The 22,745-nt window shown below is 37.0% G+C and overlaps 1 protein-coding gene across 1 annotated transcript in view; it reads left to right on the top strand.

The window, feature by feature from the left end:
• Positions 1-22,745, top strand: part of SPAG17 (sperm associated antigen 17) — a 219,757-nt gene that overhangs the window by 91,929 nt on the left and 105,083 nt on the right. The window contains 3 exon segments of the mRNA XM_065887534.1: positions 3,323-3,384; positions 3,944-4,057; positions 12,052-12,206. Of these exon segments, the coding sequence (XP_065743606.1) occupies positions 3,323-3,384; positions 3,944-4,057; positions 12,052-12,206 (331 nt within the window).

The following is a 22,745-nucleotide window of genomic DNA, read 5'->3' as shown; positions in this document are numbered from 1 at the left end:
AGTTAGCCTGAGATGTTATGGTATTAGTGAATCCTATGGGAATGTACATGTATAGCAAAGAAGTCATTTTTTCTTTTAATACTTTATTTATTTATTTGGCTGCACCTGGTCTTAGTTGTGGCATGCAGGATCTTCCTTGCAGCATGCAGGATCTTTAGTTGGGACGTGCGAACTCGTAGTTGCAGCATGTGGGATCTAGTTTCCTGACCAGGGATGGAACCTGGGCCCCCTGCACTGGGAGTGCAGATTCTTAGCCATCAGACCACCAAGGAAGTTCCAAAGAAGTCATTTTGAGTTAATGTAGAGCCAGAATAAGCCAGGAGAGATATAAGGCCTGAGGGGGTTTTTTTTTTGTTTTATTTTGCTTTTTTAATTAAAAAAATTTTTTTTTTTTAGAGCAGTTGGTATATAGTTTTTTCTCAGGCAACTTTTGCCACCTGGTGGTCAAACCACATAAATTGGTGTTCTGGATCCTGGTGCAAAGTAAATGTTTATAGCAACTGCCTAAATCATCAAGCTGAAAATGCTGTGATGGACAATGTATCCTAGAGGCTGAGCAATCGTGAGAGCTGAACCCTGTAAGGGTTGGCCTGTAAGGGATTCTACAGGGTGTAGGCTGGTCTACATCAAGAAACTGTTACATTTGGGTGGGGGAGGGCAGCTGAGCCTTGGTTCCTCACTGCGGCTGTTATATGTAAGGGAATTTTTTGTTGTTGTTGCTAATCTTTTTTTGCTTTTTCCCCTAACCCTGAGTCACATTTCTAAAGCATCGACTTTAGATCTCTTTAAACAAAGCAGAAATTGTTCATGTATTTCCTGCACAACCATCTTAGCATCATATATATATATAAAAGCCTGTTCCTGGACATGAAGGGCTGAGTATTTGTGCTTTTCTCAACCAAACATCCATCTGAGACTGTTTTTGAACTTGACAGGGCCTATTGGATATTTATGAAAAACCTGAGAGTTGATAACTGTGAGGCTATAGGTTTAGATGTGCCCTTTATGCTTGTTGGGTGTTTTTTTTAATAAAGTAACTGCTTTGCAGAGGGATCTTGTTATCTCTAAAGTAAAACAGATTAGGAAAGTTGTTTTTCAAAGGAATGAGAATGCATCCATTTCCAGATGTGTCAAAAACTACTGAATCACACTGTCAAGGGATTATGCGGTTGAAGGGAGAAACCAGGAAGAAAGAAAAAATGACTCTTGCTTTACTATTAAATAGAGAGTTCAGATTAGACTTAGAATGTTCTTTCCTTTGACAAAATAACTGGTGCACAAAGTTTTAGAACATATTTTTTAAACTGGAGACTTTTTTCTGCTGGATCCTTAGACACAAGAGGGAATATCAGATCTCCCGGAAATCTGGCAGCCCACAGAATAGAATAATTTTTACTCCACAGATTTCATATCAATTGCTTCAAGGACACATGGGACATCATGGTCTATTTAGAGTTATAGTTGGCCTGAGTTTTCTCTTGAGTGGCTGTATTTATATAAATACTGAATTGTCTTTATAGTTTTCTTCTAAATCAAAATGGAACATTCATGCTGTCACCCTCACCAGCCCAAGGCGAGATGGAACTAGTAGCAAAAATATAAGTAGCTATGTTCCTAAAAGCAAGGAAAACATTGGCCTATCCTGCTTAGACGTAATTAACTACTCCCTCTAGAAACCCAGATATGGTTCTCTTTGCCACAGAATGAAAACTTAAATCTTATGCTTACCCCCAAATAAGCTTTTGTTGTAGGGTTTCTTCTGCATTTCTGCTCTCTCTATATGACTCTGTATTTATTTCCAGTTTCAGTATATGGTATAGATTTCTCTCATTCAATCAAAAAATATATATATTTACTGAGTTCCTAGCATGTGTTGGTTACTCAGAATACAGTTAGGGAAAATAAGATAAAGTTCTTATTCTCCAGGAATTCACATTTGATATGGAGAGACAGACATAAACAAATATTATTAGGCACTGATAAATACCATGATCAAAAATAAAGCAGGATAAGAAGCAGAAGGCTTTCGAGGAGGTGACATTTGAGCAGCAATATGAATGAAGTAAGGGTTTGAAACAGATGACTATCTAAGGCAAAGCATGCCAGACAGAGAAAAGCAAGTTCAAAAACTTCAAGACACAACAAGCAAGCCAGTGAGTCTGGTGTGGAATGAGCAAGGGAGAGTGGAAGGAGATGTGATTGGTGAGTTAAGCTGGAGCCATTTCATATATGACTTTGTAGGGATTAATTTGCTATTATTCTAAGGGTGATAAAAAGTCCGGCTGGCTGTTATTCAGCAGCATGGCAGGTATGTTACAAGATTCATACCCTTACTCTATTACTTTGGTCAGATTTGGAAAATGCTATGTACTTTATCCATTTCTTTGTTAGAGAGTCACAGTCACAGGAGCATATTACAGACTCTGAGACATTCACAGTAAAGATGTCTATCCACGTGAAACATATATCATGGAACTCTTCTGTGTAACACTTGTTAACTTTAGTAATTACTGAAGCATGGTGATTCAGAAATCAACAGCATGATTCTGTTTCCTCTCTGTGCATTTATATGGCTGTTTGCTCGGTACTCAAGAAGGATACCACAATCCCAATTAGCATATAAGTCTACTGTTTGGTCACAGGGAGAACTAATGTGCATGACTCACATTGGTCCATGGTATGGGGCAGTGGAGTCCAGCTCCCGATTCATTTTATTCATTTAACGAACTTTTTGAAACTCTATAAGTCTGCAGATGCCCATTAAATGGGTTTAAAATTAATAAACAATTAATGAATGGAAAAACTCTACAAGATGGTATATAGTATTATTTTTTCTGGTAAGAGTTGCCTTTATCTGGTAGTTATCCTTTCCATACATCCCCTGCCCCTGTCCTAGTTTGTCACCCATAAGATATGACCAAGAAGTTTGAAAAGCCTTTGTGATAGCTGCCAGCATGACAAGACACAATAGTGTGTAGTGAGCAGTTGACATAGTTTAATCAGTAAATATTTGCAGCTTGTAAGGTAAAGGTACATTGTTAGAAGTGAGCCATACAGTCTGAAGGCAGACTATCTAACATGATTTAGGAATGTATTGTATAGGAAGCTGGGTTCTTTTCAAAGGACTTAGCATAACTTTTCTAGGTAGACACTGATTTAGAATTATTGACACAGACACCTTTTTGGAGGCATGAAACATGCCTTTTAGGAATTACCTTTTCAGCACAGAAACCTAGATCATATGGCAACAAAAACGCACAGCGTTGACTAAAACGAGAACAAAGCCCAAACACAACTGGATGTTGGTGTCTTTGATTTACAGAGCGGACCATGAACAATGAGATCAAAGACAAAGCGGTCACAAATGCTGATCCTCTTGAAAAGGTAGGAAAGTATTATTATAAATGTGTAGATGCGAGTAAGATGATCTGAGAAAACCATGAACTAAAAAAAGGAGAGAGAGAAGCTTAGCAGGAGAATGCTGATGCTGGAGGAGAAGGGATTATTCAGACATCCCCTGACCAGCTCCAACTGGAGAGAAAGGAGTTAATTTCACCAGCCGCTCAAGCAAAACTTCCAGGCTCCATGCTCCTCTCTAGACAGTGTGGCTTGGCAACGTCACGAACACCTGCTGACCATACAGCCATGTAGAACTAATGCTGTCTTGAAGTGAGTTCAGAAAACCTGCCTATAATTGCTAACAGGACTCAGAAGAGTATAACCTAACAATAAAAATATTTAGATTATGTTGCCCATGAAAAAAAAGTCAAAGGCATACTCTTTCTGGCAGCAGTTCTCTTAAAGTGTTGCCATATGGATTTATACATATGCAGATTTCCCCAATTAGATGGAGTGCATGCTGGTTAGTTGATGGAGTCCAAGAGGGCTCCATTTGGACTTAAACAAATTAAGGCTGAAATTGGATTCCTATGATTTTTTTTAGAAACCCAAGAAGATGACTGTGGAAGCAGAGTTACAGGACATAAAGAAAATGCAGCAACGCAATCTAATGGACTGGAGTTTTACTGAACATTTTAAGCCAGAAGTTCTGCTTCAGGTATTAATGGTCTGTGAGTCTCTGGAAGACGGTCAGATGGGCCTGGAGAGGCATGGTGTGATTTAGAACAGTTCACTTCTAGTCACTCTCAGATCTAGTTCAGATCAATACTCCCATTTACTTCACCTATAAAGTGAGTTTAATCCCAGATTGAGCTTTGCATGCCCAAAATAGTTTAAAATATACTTTCTAAAAGGATGTTTTTTATAAAGTCTTTTAAGGAAAAAAATATATATATGCATGACTGTTGCACATGTTTTTTTATAAAAAAACATAGTAATAAAAGTAAGACATTGGGAAGTAACCTTATTTTCCCCCATATTGCCTGTCAGTTCTCTTCAGTTTTCGCAACATTTCCAAGTATTTTCTGATACATTTAACAGGTCAATGGAAGTTGTGATAGCTAACATTTACTGAGCACTTACCATATGCTGGTCAATGATTAATATGTATTATTAGCTTATTTAATCTCTTCAATAATCCTGTGAAGTAGAAACTATTTAAATAGTAGGAAACTGTACCAACAGTACAGTACCAACAGTAACTTTTGTCCAAGGTCACATGGAAGTTGTGTCCAAGGTCAATGGAAGTTGTGATAGCTAACATTTACTGAGCACTTACCATATGCTGGTCAATGATTAATATGTATTATTAGCTTATTTAATCTCTTCAATAATCCTGTGAAGTAGAAACTATTTAAATAGTAGGAAACTGTACCAACAGTACAGTACCAACAGTAACTTTTGTCCAAGGTCACATGGAAGTTGTGTCCAAGGTCAATGGAAGTTGTGATAGCTAACATTTACTGAGCACTTACCATATGCTAGTCAATGATTAATATGTATTATTAGCTTATTTAATCTCTTCAATAATCCTGTGAAACTATTTAAATAGTAGGAAACTGTACCAACAGTACAGTACCAACAGTAACTTTTGTCCAAGGTCACATGGCTGATGAGTGAGAGAAGCAAGATACGAGCCCAAGAAATCCAGCCCCAGAACTTGTGCCCTTAACCACTATGCAAAATAATGAGTAACGCTAAAATGAACTTTTTGTTGCTTTTACGTTTTATGCAAAAACCTGTACTCTTTGGTTTTATCTTTTTAATTACAATTTTACTTTTATCAAAGTTTTACATCCACATTTTTTTAACATCTTTATTGGAGTATAATTGCTTTACAATGGTGTGTTACTTTCTGCTTTATAACAAAGTGAATCAGCTATACATATACATAAATCCCCATATCTCCTCCCTCTTGAGCCTCCCTCCCACCCTCCCTATCCCACCCCTCTATGTGGTCACAAAGCACCAAGCTGATCTCCCTGTGCTATGTGGCTGCTTCCCACTAGCTATCTGTTTTACATTTGGTAGTGTATATATATGTCCATGCCACTCTCTCACTTCATCCCAGCTTACCCTTCCCCCTCCCCATGTCCTCAAATCCATTCTCTACGTCTGTCTTTATTCCTGTCCTGCCCCTAGGTTCTTCAGAACCTTTTTTTTTTTCTGTTAGATTCCATATATATGTGTCAGCATACGGTATTTGTTTTTCTCTTTCTGACTTACTTCACTCTGTATGACTGTATGACAGACTCTAGGCCCATCCACCTCACTACAAATAACTCAATTTCATTTCTTTTTATGGCTGAGTAATATTCCATTGTATATCTATGCTACATCTCCTTTATCCATTCATCTGTTGATGGACATTTAGGTTGCTGCCATGTCCTGGCTATTGTAAATAGTGCTGCAGTGAACATTGTGGTACATGACTCTTTTCAAATTATGGTTTTCTCAGGGTATATGCCCAGTAGCGGGGTTGCTGGATTGTATGGTAGTTCTATTTTTAGTTTTTTAAGGAACCTCCATACTGTTCTCCATAATCATCCACATATTTTTAAAGCCAAAAAATTGTATAAAGAGTCTTACAAAAAATAACAGCTCCCACCCACTCCCATGCCAAAATTCCCAGAGGTAAAAATCTTCCAGGTATTTACCTGTTTCTTTTGTTACTTAATTGTCTCTAAGTAACAAGTATATTTAGTCTTAGTTTTAGTTTGGGGCATCATCATCAATTAACTCCTTCTTGAGAAGACAGCTTGCCCACCCCCCATATAACACACAGTCAGACACATACACACACACACACAAACACACACACGTGCGCATACATTCATTCATACACTCCTACACTCACAGCAGCATTTCTCCTTGCCATTCTCCAACACTGTTAACTATATCATAATTTTTGGTTAGATTTCAAGATTTACCTTATTTCAATTATATAAAAACTATTCACAACTGGACTGTATAGTATTCTATGATTACATTTCCTTTTCATTTGTTTAGTTTGTTATTCATTTATCATTACTACCCCCCAAATTCTCTACCAAAGAGTAAATCTCCTTTCAGTCCATTCAAACCTAACAGGTATTCTATCAATTTTGTTGTCTAAGCAATGCCTTTCCTGTGTGCTCTCAACCTCTGCTTGCCCTCTACTTGTCTTCTGGGTTCACAGGGTCACACATGAATAGGAATTTTGCCCAAGGAGGGACCAGAAACTGAGTCTCACCCATTACTGATTTTGAAGATATTTAGGTAAAATTTGGGCCTTAGAGTTGATGCTGGAAAGGGTTAAAACTTTGAGGGATATTGGGATTGGGTGAATATATTTTACATATCGGGAGGATATGAATTTGAGAGGCCACAGTGTGGATTGTTATGTGTTGAACAGTGTCCCCGAAAAGAATTTTTAGAATCCTTACACCAGGACCTAAAAGTGTTACCTTATTTGGAATTAGGGTGTCTAAAAGATGTAATCAAGTTAGGATGAGGGCATTATGGTGAGCTCTAATCAAATATGACTGACGTCCTTGTAAGAAGAAGAAAATACCCAGTAAAGACAAGGACACACAGGGAGAATATTTTGTGACCAGAGAGGCAGAGGTTAGAATGACACAGGTGCAAGCCAACATACACCAAGGATTGATGGCCACTGCCAGAAGCTACAAAGCAGCAAAGAAAATTCTACCAATTTTCAGAGAAAGCCTGCCGCACAGCTGTGGTCCTGCGATCTCCCTTCACTATCATGGCCACATCCTTTGCCTCTATTTCCGGTTAGATACTCTGTCCTCTGAATCCCATGTTGTCCTCTCTCTTGGGTTACTCTTTTTGTAGGGGACCGTCTCTTCAAGTTGCTTCCATAAATTTTTGAGGCATTGGATGTTTGAAAGTATCTTAATTCTATCCTTACATTTGACTGCCAGTTTGGCTTTACATAAAATGCTAAGTTAAAGGGTACTTTCCTGGGCTTCCCTGGTGGCGCAGTGGTTGAGAGTCCGCCTGCCGATGCTGGGGACATGGGTTCGCGCCCTGGTCCGAGAAGATCCCACATGCCTTGGAGAGGCTAGGCCCGAGAACCATGGCCGCTGAGCCTACGCATCCAGAGCCTGTGCTCCGCAACGGGAGAGGCCACAACAGTAAGAGGCCCGCATACCGCAAAAATAAAATAAAATAAAATAAAAAGTATTTCCCTTTGACATCTTGAAGGCATTCTTCAATAGTCTTTTAGCTTTCCAGATTGTCCTTGAGAAAAAAGAATGAAATTCTGATTCCTGATCACTTTAGTCTGTTTTTTTTTTTCTTCTCTCTGTAAGGTTTTTAAGATTTTCTCTTTGTTCCAGTGTTCTAGATTTCCTGTTGATGTGCCTTGGTATGTGGTTCTATTTCTCATATTGTACTGGGGAGCCCAGTATAATCCAGAGACTCCTGTCTTTATATTCTGGGAAATGTTATACAATCATCACTCTAAATCATCTCCCCTCTGTTTTCTTTAGTCTTCCTTCCTGAAACTCCTATTATTCTGGTGTTGGACTTCCTGGACTGAACTTCCAGTTTATTTACCTTTTCCCTCCTAGTTTACAACACCTTTTCTTCTTATTCTGGAAACATGGCTCTGCTTTCATTCAATTTTTCTATTGGGTCTTCTGTGTCTGTTGTTATAATGTTAATTTCTTTAAGTTCTATTTATAATTAAAAATTACCTTTATAGAGCACACTGTTCACATTCCCTGGTACCATATCTTCTCTTATCTCTATGAGGATATTAAAGTCCTTTGAAGTCATAGTGTCTTCTCCCTGCATTGTCTCTTTTCCTCAAATTATTTTTTAACTTTTTGTTTTTTGGGGGAGAGGAGGGGAGATCTTCATTTTTCATATTGGAGAATAATATCTAGTGGTATTTGCCTCTCATATTAGTGAGACACTAAAAATGTGATAGGAAGTGCTACCTGAGGTCAGGGTAGAGGGAAGTTGTCAACAACTGGACTTCGTTGTTGGGTAATTTGGCTGGGGGGTTTTCTTGGGAGACCCATCAGTGTTAAAGTATTAGTTCTGTACTCTTGGGCCATTTAGAGTCTCCAGGAAAAAAAGAAAAATCTAATCTCCTGTCTTCAAGATATAACTTACCAGTCAGGGTTTTAGGAGCTGAGTGATAGAGGGAAAGAGTTTAAGGTGTCTTCCCACTCAGCCTCCAGATCTGCGTTGTCCAATGTGGTAATCACTAGTCACATGTAGCTTCTGAGTACTTGAAATGTTGCGAGTTAAAGTGAGATGGGCTGTAAGTAGGCTATACACTACATAAGTATAGCTATATAAATGCTGTGCACACCAGATTTTCAACGATTTAGTTGAAAAAGAAGGTGATACATTTCATTAGCAATTTTTACATGGATTACATATTGAAATGATAATATATTTTTGACATATTAGGTTAAATAAAATATACAGTTATAATTTTACCTCTTTAAAAATATGGCTACTATAAAATATGGCTACTATAAAATTTTATATTACACACATGGCTCACATTTGTGGCTTACCTTATATTTCTCTTGGACCATGCCAATTTAGACTTTTACAGAATTCTCTTTTTTCTGTGGTATAGGTCTCCTTCAGTGGTGCCTAGGGTCCCTCTTCTTAGAATCCACAGGGTCACCTTCTGTTGGTAATAATCCTCTCTTCTGAGGTGGGAGATGGACAGTCCCCCAGCTGCTCAGGACTGTTGAGGCTTCTTAAAAGACTTCCTATTTTCAATGCCACCTTCACTCCACTTTCAGAGGTACCTCACTCTGCCATTTCTTGAGCCTTTCTGTATTTCTGCACACAGATAAAGTTCCGTCTGGTCTCTCTTAAAACTACTCTTAGGATTTGGCTTTCCATGTTCTGCTAAATCTGTTACCACTTATCCTTCTGCTTTCTACCTTCTAAAATGCTGTTGCTTTTGTCTCCTCTTCTGTGGCCTTCAACTTTGTGATATTAAAACTCAAAATTTTGACAGTTTCTTTACTGAGGGGTTAGTGAGTACATGTGTTTAATCTTCCATTTTTAACTGGAAGTTCACTTCAGACTATTTCGATTTAGCTCTGTCCTTCCCACTCCATGAAGCTTCACTTTTCAAGGTCACACATAATTGTCCTGCCAAACCTAAATGAACACTTATCTCTGTTCATCTTCCTTGACCTTTTCATCAACAAAGCTGATCAGTTCCCTGTGATACACTCTTCGCTCTTGGTTTCCAAGACACCATACTGGATTCCTCCTCAGTGCTCCATTTGGAATTTTGTCTAATACTTCTCCTCCACCTAATATCTAAATATTGAAGTGCCTCAAGTCTCAGTCCTGAATTGTCTTCTTTCCTCTGTAAACATTCTTTTAATGATTTCATCTATTATATATGTCTAACCCTAATGACTCATAGAATTTTATCTTCCAAATTATCTCTATCTTGAGCTCCACATTACTGTCCCTACCTCTAAATTCCACTTGAATTTCTGATAGGCCTCTGAAATATTTAGTGTCCCACATGAAGCAGATAATTTTCCCACCTAAGCATGTTTCTCCCCTCATCCATCTCAGAAAATGTCACCATCAAGCCAAAAGGCTAAGAGTCATTCCTTACTTCAGCTTTTCCTTTGTCCTGCATGTCTGATCCATCAAGTTTTGAGGGTATAACCTCAAAATATATCTTCAAGCTCTTCACCATCTCCACTGCTCCTACTTTAATTCAAGTACCATCCTCTCCATCTACTGTAATATCCTCCTAGTCATCAGCCTGCTCCACTCTTGGTCCATGCCAATCCCTTCTGTCTGTATCAGATGTTCCATCAATTTCATCTTCTTAGACACACATCTCTGAACTCCAGAATTTTCTAGAAAAATCTTAATCAGATTTTGGAGAAAAATCTTACCTATCTTGTTCATTTTGTTTTTCTAGAACCTACATGGTGCCTGGCACATAGTAGGTCTTCATTTTTAATGAGAAAAGTAGTTAATGAGAACAACAATATTAATGCAGAAAAATAGGTAAAAGCCAAGTTTTTAAAATTTATTTTATTGGAGTATAGTTGATTTACAGTGCTGTGGCCAAGTTTTTAAAAAGGACAGGAAATACATTGTATGAAAGCTTATCAAATATTAAGAACAACTACAGCTCTGAGAAACTTAGTGCTATTTGCAAACCAAATGCAGTAATTTATAAAAAAAAAAAGAAAACAATGTACAATTTGAATTTTCACAGGAATGTAAGGTTGAACACTAGAATATCTATTAATAAAATTTAGCACTTTAACAGATTGAAGAATAAAAAAGAACACCTAAATTGATGCAGAAAAATCATTTGATATGATTTAATAGTCACTAATGATTAAGAACTCAGAGCAAACTAGTAACAGGAGGAACTTTTCTAACCTAATGAGTATTAGGTTACATAAACCCTACAGCAAAAAAACAAAAACAAAAACATACTTAATAGATGTTTACCCCAGCAGTCAAAGTAAATGTGAAAACACAAAGATTGTGGAGCTCTCTAATACAAGGAAGAATACAGGTTCATCAGAAATAAAAATATTTGTTTTTTGGACTTAAAATATGAAAGGAATTTGCCAAAAAAAGTAAAGTAATGGATAGCACCCCACATAGCAAAATTTTTTAAATGCAAAAATATTTACCACATGTGTGTTTCTTGTATTGGCTCTCAGGGAACAGATGTAAAAATTGAAATGCCACTTCATAAAGACACTCATAGAGGGGACTAGATTGGGGAAGTACATATATTATTTTAGTTATGCTACCAGTGTAAAATTGAAAGCAAAAGTAAAACAGTCCTTTCCTGACATAATGTGCAATTCCATGCCTTCAGATCATCTGAAAGGTAGAGAACAGAAAGCTGCCGCCACCGAATTGATATAGACAAGAAAAACAAAAACCCACAGCTGTCTAATTGCTTTCCCTATGCATATATTTCTTTATGTTGATTGGCATAAGGAAAAGGCAACAGGACAGCGAGCTGCCTACTCTGCCCCTCTGTTTGTGGCTGCAATTGCAATGCTGAAGATAGAATGTTTTGGAAAGGGCCAGGGATAGAAGTCATGTAGAAACAATATCAGGAGGACCGCTCACAGCATGTCTCTGTACTACAGCGTGGTGTAGTGGAGAGCACTGTGTGGAGTGTGAAATGTGACATGTAGAGTCGAAAGACTGGTATTAGCCCTGGCACCAGAACTTAGGGACTCCATATTCTTGGACGAGTATCTTATCCCCTCTTGGCCACAACTGATGCTGAAAAATGCAGCTTTTAATATTTTGAAATGGAAAAAATAATCATACCTATTTATCTGGGGCTTTTATGATGACAAAATGAGATGATCTATATGAAGGCATGGAAAACGTTAAATAAAAAACTCCTAGACTTAATTATTATCTCCCAGCATTAATGAAGAACACTTGAGCAAATGCCTCTATGCCTGGAGCCTAGGATTTGTTTTTCTTTAAAAGTTGCTAAAATGCTCCTGAAAACGTCTGCCATCTATGCTCTCACCTTGACTAACATCATGGAGATAAGTGGAGAAAAATAAGAGGGCAGAGAAATGCCCTAGCAGGAGACCCTTCTCTTGGGATAAAAAGACACAACAATGGATTTGTTTTGATTTTCAGGTTCTTCAAGAAGCCAATCAGCAATACAAGTGTATTGATTCTTATTACCACACCCAAGATAACTCTTTACTGTTGGTCTTTCATAATCCAATGAATTTGCAACGTCTGCACTGTGAACATTGGAACATTGCTCTTCACTCTAATGTTGGATTCAGGTAACCAACTTAGATAGTTTGGTTAGTTAGTTGTCTTAGCTTAGTTTGCTAGTTACCTAGTTTTTAGTTCTTATAGCCTAAGCTGGGTGGTTAAACTTGATAAAAACATTTGTGTGATACTATAGATTCAATTCAGCTCACCAAGTTGAATGTGTGTGCCAGGCACTGTTGATAGGCATTGAAACTATCTCCCCAAGGAAGACAGATGTCATTCCCTATCCCATTGAATCTAGTGGGGATATTACTAAATTACATTTGATTCATTTAGACTCCAATGAAACAGCCTCTGAAAGATTTAAAGTAGGAACTACAAAACATGACATTCTGCATGCTGGTTTGTGGTAACTCCACTTGATCTAGGGAAGACTCAAAAGTAGGGCAGCTGAGTGGCACATGCAGTCAGGTTCCCAGCAAACTGAGGCCTCTAGGAATCAGCGATTTTTTTCCTTCCCAGATCCTTATTCCATTGCTAACTTAAAATTTTGCTTTCTCTCCTTATTAATAATGAGGACTTTTCATTATTTTTCGATACTGGTTAATGTATATTCAGTATTTATTATTTGTATAGAATTGTTTTAGTCCTAAGGGATACAGAAAGATAGGACGAACATGGTCCTATAGAATAATTGGGGAAATAGGTTGTGTGCATACATATATGCATACATGGGAACACACATTTTAAAGTCATGAGATGATTTTTCAAAATTAAGGCACACAACAGATGTACCAAGCTAATATCTTAAACTGTGCTTTTCTTTGTTTTGTTTCTCATTCCAGTAATTATATTTTTCATTTCTCTGCTGACTAGGACTTCCAATACAATTTTGTGAACATCCTTGTCTTGCTCTAGGTTTTGAATATTCATCTATTAAGTATGTTTTTGCTTTTGTTTTTCTACTGTAGGGTTTATGTAAATACTCCTTATTAGGTTAGAAAAGTTCTTCCTGTTACTAGTTTGATCTGAGTTCTTAATCATAAGTAACTATTAAATCATATCAAATGATTTTTCTACATCAATTTAGGTGTTCTTTTTTATTCGTTAAAGTGCTAAATTTTATTAATCGATATCCTAGTGTTCAACCTTATTCCTGTGAAAATCCAATTTGTCCATTATGTTATCTTTTTTTACAAATTACTGCATTAGGTTTGCTAATAGATTATTTACAATATTTGGACCTGTATTCGTGGGTAAGACTCAGCTATAATTTCCCTTTCTTTAAACGTTCTTGTCTGGCTTTCGTATTGGGATTTTATTAGCCTCGTAAATTAATGGGTTGATGTTCTCCTTTTTCATTTCTATTTTTTGATTTTCTGATTGAGTTTGTGCAAGACTAAGATATATGTTCCTTTGGCATGTGGTAAAACTTCTAAATAAGAATATCTGGACTTGGGATGATGTTTAATTACTGATACAACTTCTGTCATGGTTATTAGACTCTTTGGGATTTCTATTTATTTATTTACTTATTTATTTATTTTAACATCTTTATTGGAGTATAATTGCTTTACAATGGTGTGTTAGTTTCTGCTTTATAACAAAGTGAATCAGCTATACACATACATATATCCCCATATCTCCTCCCTTTGGCGTCTCCCTTCCACACTCCCTACCCCACCCCTCTAAGTGGTCACAAAGCACCGAGCTGATCTCCCTGTGCTATGCAGCTGCTTCCCACTAGCTATCTATTTTGCATTTGGTAGTGTATATATGTCAATGCCACTCTCTCACTTCGTCTCAGCTTACCCTTCCCCCTGCCTGTGTCCTCAAGTCCATTATCTACATTTGAGTTTTTGTTCCTGTCCTGCCTCTACGTTCTTCAGAACCTCTTTATTTTTTTAGATCCCATATATATGTGTTAGCATACGGTATTTGTTTTTCTCTTTCTGACTTACTTCACTCTGTATGACTGACTCTATGTCCATCCACCTCACTACAAATAACTCAGTTTTGTTTCTTTTTTATGGCTAAGTAATATTCCATTGTGTATATGTGCCATATCTTCTTTATCCATTCAGCTCTCAATGAACACTTAGCTTGCTTCCATGTCCTGGCTATTGTAAATAGTGCTGCAATGAACATTATGGTACATTTCTCTTTTCAATTATGGTTTTCTCAGGGTGTATGCCCAGTAGTGGGATTGCTGGGTTGTATGGTAGTTCTATTTTTAGTTTTTTAAAGAACCTCCATACTGTTCTCCATAGTGGCTGTACCAATTTACATTCCCACCAACAATGCAAGAGGATTCCCTTTTCTCCACACCCTCTCTAGCATTTACTGCTTGTAGATTTTTTGATGATGGCCATTCTGACTGGTGTAAGGTGATACCTCATTATAGTTCTGATTTTCATTTCTCTGATGATTAGTGATGTTGAGCATCCTTTCATGTACTTGTTGGCAATCTGTATCTCTTCTATGAAGAAATGTCTATTTAGGTCTTCTGCCCATTTTTGGATTGGGTTGTTTGTTTTTTTCATATTGAGCTGCATGAGATACTTGTAAATTTTGGAGATTAATCCTTTTGTCAGTTGCTTCATTTGCACATATTTTCTCCCATTCTGAGGGTTGTCTTTTCATCTTGTTTCTGCTTTCCTTTGCTGTGCAAAAGCTTTTAAGTTTCATAGGTCCCATTTGTTTATTTTTGTTTTTAGTTCCATTTCTCTAGGAGGTGGGTCAAAAAGGATCTTGCTGTGATTTATGTCATAGAGTGTTCTGCCTATGTTTCCCTCTAAGAGTTTGATAGTGTCTGGCCTTACATTTAGGTCTTTAATCCATTTTGAGTTGGCTTTTGTGTATGGTGTTAGCGAGTGTTCTAATTTCATTCTTTTACATGTAGCTGTCCAGTTTTCCCAGCACCACTTATTGAATAGGCTGTCTTTTCTTCATTGTATATTCTTGCCTCCTTTATCAAACATAAGGTGACTGTATGTGCATGGGTTTCTCTCTGGGCTTTCTAGCCTGTTCCATTGATCTATATTTGTTTTTGTGCCAGTACCATACTGTCTTGATTACTGCAGCTTTGTAGTACAGCCTGAAGTCTGGGAGCCTGATTCCTCCAGCTCCATTTTACTTTCTCAATATTGCTTTGGCTCTTTGGGGTCTTTTGTGTCTCCAAGCAAATTGTGATATTTTTTCTTCTAGTTCTGTGAAAAATGCCATTGATAGTTTGATAGGGATTGCATTGACTCTGTAGATTGCTTTGGGTAGTATAGTCGTTTTCACAATGTTGATTCTTCCAATCCAAGAACATGGTATATCTCTCCATCTGTTTGTATCATCTTTCATTTCTTTCATCAGTGTCTTATAGTTTTCTGCATACAGGTCTTTTGTCTCAAGTAGGTTTATTCCTAGGTATTTTGTTCTTTTTATTGCAGTGGTACATGGGAGCATTTGCTTAATTTCTCTTTCAGATTTTTCATCATTAGTGTATACGAATGCCAGAGATTTCTGTGCATTAGTTTTGTATCCTGATACTTTACCATATTCATTGCTTAGCTCTAGTAGTTTTCTGGTAGCATCTTTAGGATGCTGTATGTATAGTATCATGTCCTCTGCAAACAGTGACAGCTTTACTTCTTTTCCAGTTTGGATTCCTTTTATTTCATTTTCTTCTCTGATTCCTGTGGCTAAAACTTCCAAACTATGAATAATAGTGGTGAGAGTGAGCAACCTTGTTCCTAATTTTAGTGGAAATGGTTTCAGTTTTTTACCATTGAGAACAATGTTGGCTGTGGGTTTGTCATATATGGCCTTTATTATGTTGATGTAAGTTCCCTCTATGACTACTTTCTGGAGAGTTTTTTTATCATAAATGGGTGTTGAATTTTGTCGAAAGCTTTTTCTGCATCTATTGAGATTATTATATGGTTTTCATCTTTCAATTTGTTAATATGGTGTATCACGTTGATTGATTTGCATATATTGAAGAATCCTTGCATTCCTGGGATAAAACCCACTTGATCATGGTGTATGATCCTTTTAATGTGCTGCTGGATTCTGTTTGCTAGTATTTTGTTGAGGATTTTTGCATCTATGTTCAACAGTGATATTGGCCTGTAGTTTTCTTTTTTTGTAACATCTTTGTCTGGTTTTGGTATCAGGGTGATGGTGGTCTTGTAGAATGAGTTTGGGAGTGTTCCTCCTTCTGCTATATTTTGGAAGAGTTTGAGAAGGATAGGTGTTAGCTCTTCTCTAAATATTTGATAGAATTCGCCTGCGAAGCCATCTGGTCCTGAGCTTTTGTTTGTTAGAAGATTTTTAATCACAGTTTCAATTTCAGTGCTTCTGATCCATCTGTTTATATTTTCTATTTCTTCCTGGTTCAGTCTCAGAAGGCTGTGCTTTTCTAAGAATTGGTCCATTTCTTCCAGGTTGTCCATTTTATTGCCATATAGGTGCTTGTAGTAATCTCTCATGATCCTTTGTATTTCTGCAGTGTCAGCTGTTACTTCTCCTTTTTCATTTCTAATTCTGTTGATTCTTCCTCTTTTTCTTGATGAGTCTGGCTAATGGTTTATCAATTTTGTTTATCTTCTCAAAGAACCAGCTTTTAGTTTTATTGATCTTTGTTACTGTTTTCTTCATCTCTTTTTCATTTATTTCTGATCTGATAGTTATGATTTCTTTCCTTCTGCTAAGTTTAGGGTTTTTTTGTTCTTCTCTCTCTAATTACTTTAGGTGTAAGTTTAGGTTGTTTATTCGAGGTGTTTCTTGTTTCTTCAGGTAGGATTGTATTGCTATAAACTTCCCTCTTAGAACTGCTTTTGCTGCACCCCATAGGTTTTGGGTCATCATGTTTTCATTGTCCTTTGTTCCTAGGTATTTTTTTATTTCATCTTCGATTTCTTCAGTGATCTCCTGCTTATTTTGTTTAGCCTCCATGTGTTTGTATTTTTTACATTTTTTTTTTCCTGTAATTGATATCTAGTCTCACAGCATTGTGGTCGGAAAAGATACGTGATATGATTTCAGTTTTCATAAATTTACCAAGGCTTGATTTGTGACCCAAGATATGATCTATCCTGGAGAATGGTCCATGAGCTCTTGAGAAGAAAGTGTGTTTTGTTGTTTTTGGATGTAATGTCCTATAAATATCAATTAAGTCCATCTTGTTTAAGGTGTCATTTAAAGCTTGTGTTTCCTTATTTATTTTCATTTTGGTTGATCTGTCCATTGGTGAAAGTGGGGTGTTAAAGTCCCCTACTATGATTGTGCTACTGTCAAATTCCTCTTTTATGGCTGTTAGCATTTGCCTTATGTATTGAGGTGCTCCTATGTTGGGTGCATAAATATTTACAATTGTTATATCTTCTTCTTGGATTGATCCCTTGATTATTATGTAGTGTCCTTCTTTGTCTCTTGTAATAGTCCTTATGTTAAAGTGTATTTTTTCTTATATGAGAATTGCTAGTCCACCTTTCTTTTGATTTCCATTTGCATGGAATATCTTTTTCCATCCCCTCACTTTCAGTCTATATGTTTCATTAGGTCTGAAGTGGGTCTCTTGTAGACAGCATATATACAGGTCTTGTTTCTGTATCCATTCAGCCAGTCTGTGTCTTTTGGTTGGTGCATTTAATCCATTTACATTTAAGGTAATTATCAATATGTATGTTCCTATTACCATTTTCATACTTGTTTTGTTTTGTTTATGTAGGACTTTTCCTTCTCTTGTGATTCCCGCCTAGAGAAGTTCCTTTAGCATTTGTTGTAAAGCTGGTTTGGTGGTGCTGAATTCTCTTAGGTTTTGCTTGTCTGAAAAGGTTTTAATTTCTCTGTGCAATCTGAATGAGATCCTTGCTGGGTAGAGTCATCTTGGTTGTTGGTTTTTCCCTTTCATCACTTTAAATATGTCCTGCCACTCCCTTCTGACTTGCAGAGTTTCTGCTGTAAGATCAGCTCTTAACCTTATAAGGATTCCTTTGTATGTTATTTGTTGTTTTTCTCTTGCTGCTTTTAATATTTTTTCTTTGTATTTAATTTTTGATCATTTGATTAATATGTGTCTTGGCATGTTTCTCCTTGTATTTATCCTGTATGGGACTCTCTGCACTTCCTGGACTTGATTGACTATTTCCTTTCCCATATTAAGGAAGTTTTTAACTATGGTCTCTTCAAATATTTTCTCAGTCTCTTTCTTTTTCCTCTTCTGGGACCCCTATAATTCGAATGTTGGTGCGTTTAATGTTGTCCAGAGGTCTCTCAGACTGTCCTCCATTCTTTTCATTCTTTTTTCTTTATTCTGCTCTGTGGCAATTATTTCCACTCTTTTATCTTCCAGGGCACTTATCTGTTCTTCTGCCTCAGTTATTCTGCTATTGATTCCTTCTAGAGAAATTTTGATTTCATTTATTGTGGTGTTCATCATTGTTTGTTTGCTCTTTAGTTCTTCTAGATCCTTGTTAAATGGTTCTTGTATTTTCTCCATTCTGTTTCCAAGATTTTGGATCATCTTTACTCTCATTACTCTGAATTCTTTTTCAGGTAGACTGCCTATCTCCTGTTCATTTGTTTGATCTGGTGGGTTTTTACTTTGCTCCTTCATCTACTGTGTATTTCTCTGTCTTCTCATTTTTCTTAACTTACTGTGTTTGGGGTCTCCTTTTTGCAGGCTGCACGTTTGTAGTTCCTGTTGTTTTTGGTGTCTGACCCCAGTGGCTAAGGTTGGTTCAGTGGGTTGTGCAGGCTTCGTTGTGGAGGGGACTAGTGCCTGTGTTCTGGTGGATGAAGTTGAATCTTGTCTTTTTGGTGGGCAGGACCACATCTGGTGGTGTGTTTTGGGGTGTCTGTGAACTCAGTATGATTTTAGGAGGCATCTCTGCTAATGGGTGGGGTTCCCATCTTGCTAGTTGTTTGGCATGGGATGTCCAACACTGGAGTTTGCTGGTCGTTGATTGGAGCTGGGTCTTAGCATTGAGACGGAGATCTCTGGGAGAGCTCTCGCTGATTGGTATTATGTGGGGCCAGGAGGCCTCTGGTGGACCAATGTCCTGAACTTGGCTCTCACACCTCAGAGGGTCAGGCCTGACACCTGGTCGGAGCACCAAGACCCTGTGAGCCACACGTCTGGAGTGCCTTCAGAGTTGGAGAAGCTGGCCTGCAGTGTCTCTCCTTCTGTCCTGCACGTTAGAATCACCTGCTTCTTCCTTGTTTTGCCCCAAAGGTAGTGTTCCACAGAGAAAAACAATAGCCTTGAAAACAGTCACAGCTCTGAGATGGCTTTTTTTCCCTTTGTGCTTAGTCGGGTTTCCCTTGCTCACAGGGAGCCACATGTAGAGGCATTGCATCCGGCTCTTCCGACCAGAGTTCCTAGTGCGGACTGGCTGCCACCAACACTTCAGCTCAGGCGAGCCATGTGCAGAAGTGAGGCAAAGGACACTGCATCCAAGATGGCAGCCAGGGACTGTGTCTTACCATTAAATTTGTAAACACACATTTTTACTTCAGGATTAATCCCTTTCCTTCCTTTTGTTAGATTCAATTTTCTTAGCTCATTCTTAGCATGTGATTTTTAAAAGTCATACATTCTATTTATTTTCTTCTAGAAGTTACACTTATCCTTTTAAATCACATATTTAAACATTTTTATGTAATAGCTAGGGTTAAAGAATATTAATATCATTTCACAGAAAATGTTAAAATCTTTAACATATTTTCACTTACTCCCAACAAATCTCCTACCTCCGATTTAGAAATTGCCTAAAAATTTTATTTCCAATTGTAAAGTAATATTTTTTAATCATAAATAAGTGGCATAAATAGTTGCCTACATTTAATTGTAAATTTTATTATTTCTCAACTCTTACTTATATCCCATATTGTCTTGGATGTTTTTTCTTAACGCAGCTGGAAGACATTTGTGAGTAATTCTTTCAGAAAGTATCTGTGGGTGGCAAATTTCCTGAATCATTGCATGCTGAAATATTCCTTATTTTGTTATCTCATTTGAAATACATACATCCGTGTTCTCTCATCACAGATCAGTAGTAATGATTCTGGGTTTTGTTTGAAATGCAGACTTATTAAAAGGTCCTGAGCATAAGAGCGACATGATATGACTTAAGGATGAAACGGATCTTCCTACTTGCTCTCTCTAGAATAGACTACAAGGGGTTGAATGTAGGAACAAGGAGACTTGTTGGGAGTCTATGGAAGCAATCCTAGCAAAAGGTGGTAGTGACAGACCAGGATGGTAGTGGTAAAGGGAATGAGAAGTGATCAGATTCTGAATGTATTTTAAATATGTTTTAAAAAAATCATTTGGATTTCCTGACAGATTGGAAGAAGAACATGAGAAACAAGAGTAGTCAAAGATAACTTCAGGGTATTTGACCTATTTAACTCAACCTGATGACAAGTGCAGACTTGCCATCAGCTAAGAGGCCAAAGGGCTTGATGAGCCGTTTGGAGTGGAAGATCAGGAGTTTGATTTGGGGCATGTTGAGTTTGAGATATCTTTTACCTTCCAAATGAAGATGTTGTGTAACCATAATTCATAGTCTACAATTTTCAGTTTATTTCTTTCTCCTTTTTTAGGCAAATAAGGTATTTTATTATTAAATTTTTTTTATTATTTTTAACTTAATTTTTATTAGAGTATAGTTGCTTTACCATGTTTTGTTAGTTTTTGCTGTACAGCAAAATGAATCAGCTATACATATACAACATCCCCTCTTTTTTGGATTTCCTTCCCATTTAGGTCACCACAGTGCATTAAGTAGAGTTCCCTGTGCTATATAGTATGTTCTCATTAGTTGTCTATTTTATACCTAGTATCAATAGTGTATATGTGTCAATCCCAATCTCCCAGATCCTCCCACCCCACCCCTTTCTCCCTTGGTATCCATACATTTGTTCTCTATGTCTGTGTCTCTATTTCTGCTTTGCAAAGAAGATCATCTATACCATTTTTCTAAATTCCATATATATGCATTAATATGATATTTGTTTTTCTGACTTACTTTGGTCTGTATGACACTCTCTAGGTCTAGCAACATCTCTATAAATGACCAGTTTTGTTCCTTTTTATGGCTGAGTAATATTCCATTGTATATATGTACCACATCTTCTTCATCCATTTCTCTGTTGATGGACATTTAGGTTGCTTCCATGTCCTAGCTATTGTAAATAGTGCTGCAGTGAACACTGGGGTACATGTGTCTTTTCAAAGTATGGTTTTCTCTGGATATATGCCCAGGAGTGGGATTGCTGGATCATATGGTTACTCTATTTTTAGTTTTTTAAGGAAACTCCATACTGTTCCGCATAGTGGCTGTACCAATTTACATTCCCACAAACAGTGCCGGAGAGTTCCCTTTTTTCCACACCCTCTCCAGCATTTATTATTTGTAGACTTTTTGATGATGGTCATTCTGACTGGTATGAGGTGAAACCTAATTGTAGTTTTGATTTGCATTTCTCTAGTAATTAACAGCATTGAGCATTTTTTTCATGTGCCTATTGGCCATCTGTATGTCTTCATTGGAGGATGACTATTTAGATTTTCTGTGCATTTTTTGATTGGGTTGTTTGTTTGTTTGTTTTATTGAGCTGTATGTGTTGTTTGTATATTTTGGAACTCAATCCCTTCTCTATCACATAGTTTGCAAATATTTTCTCCCATTCCGTAGGTTATCTTTTCATTTTGTTTATGGTTTCCTTTGTTGTGCAAAAGCTTTTAAGTTTAATTAGGAGCCATTTGTTTATTTTTGTTTTTATTTCCATTATTCTAGGAGACAAATCCAAAAAAATATTGCTGCAGTTTATATCAAAGAGTGTTCTGCCTATGTTTTCCACTAAGCTTTTTATAGTGTCTGGCCTTACATTTAGGTCTTTAATCCATTTTGAGTTTATTTTTGTGTAGGTGTTAGGGAGTGTTCTAATTTCATTCTTTTACATGTAACTGTCCAGTTTTCCCAGCACCACTTATTGAAGAGACTATCTTTTCTCCAGTGTTTTGTATATTCTTGCCTCCTTTGCCATAGATTTTAATTGCCCATAAGTGTGTGGGTTTATTTCTGGGCTTTCTATCCTGTTCCATTGGTCTGTTTCTGTTTTTTGTGCCAGTACCATACAGTTTTGATGACTATAGTTTTGTAGTATAGTCTGAGTCTGTAGTATAGATTCCTACAGCTCCATTCTTCTTTTTCAAGATTGCTTTGGCTATTCAGGGTCTTTTGTATTTCCATACAAATTTTAAAAATTTTGTTCTAGTTCTGTGAAAAATGCCATTGGGCATTTGATAGGGGTTGCATTGGATCTATAGATAGCCTTGGTTATTATGGTCATTTTAACCATATTGATTCTTCCAATCCAAGAACACAGTATATCTTTCCATCTGTTTGTGTCCTCTTCAGTTTCTTTCATCAGTGTCTTATAGTTTTTGGAGTATAGGTTTTTTGCCTCCTTAGATAGGTTTATTCCTAGGTATTTTATTCTTTTTGATGTAATAGTAAGTGGGATTGTTTACTTAATTTCTCTTTCTGCTATTTCATTTTTAGTGTATAGAAGTGCAACAGATTTCTGTGTATTAATTTTGTATC

The sequence above is a fragment of the Phocoena phocoena genome, chromosome 1, assembly GCF_963924675.1.
Source record: "Phocoena phocoena chromosome 1, mPhoPho1.1, whole genome shotgun sequence".
Taxonomy (NCBI): domain Eukaryota; kingdom Metazoa; phylum Chordata; class Mammalia; order Artiodactyla; family Phocoenidae; genus Phocoena; species Phocoena phocoena.
The sequence above is the reverse complement of the archived record's forward strand: the minus strand, read 5'-3'. Positions and strand labels throughout refer to the sequence as shown.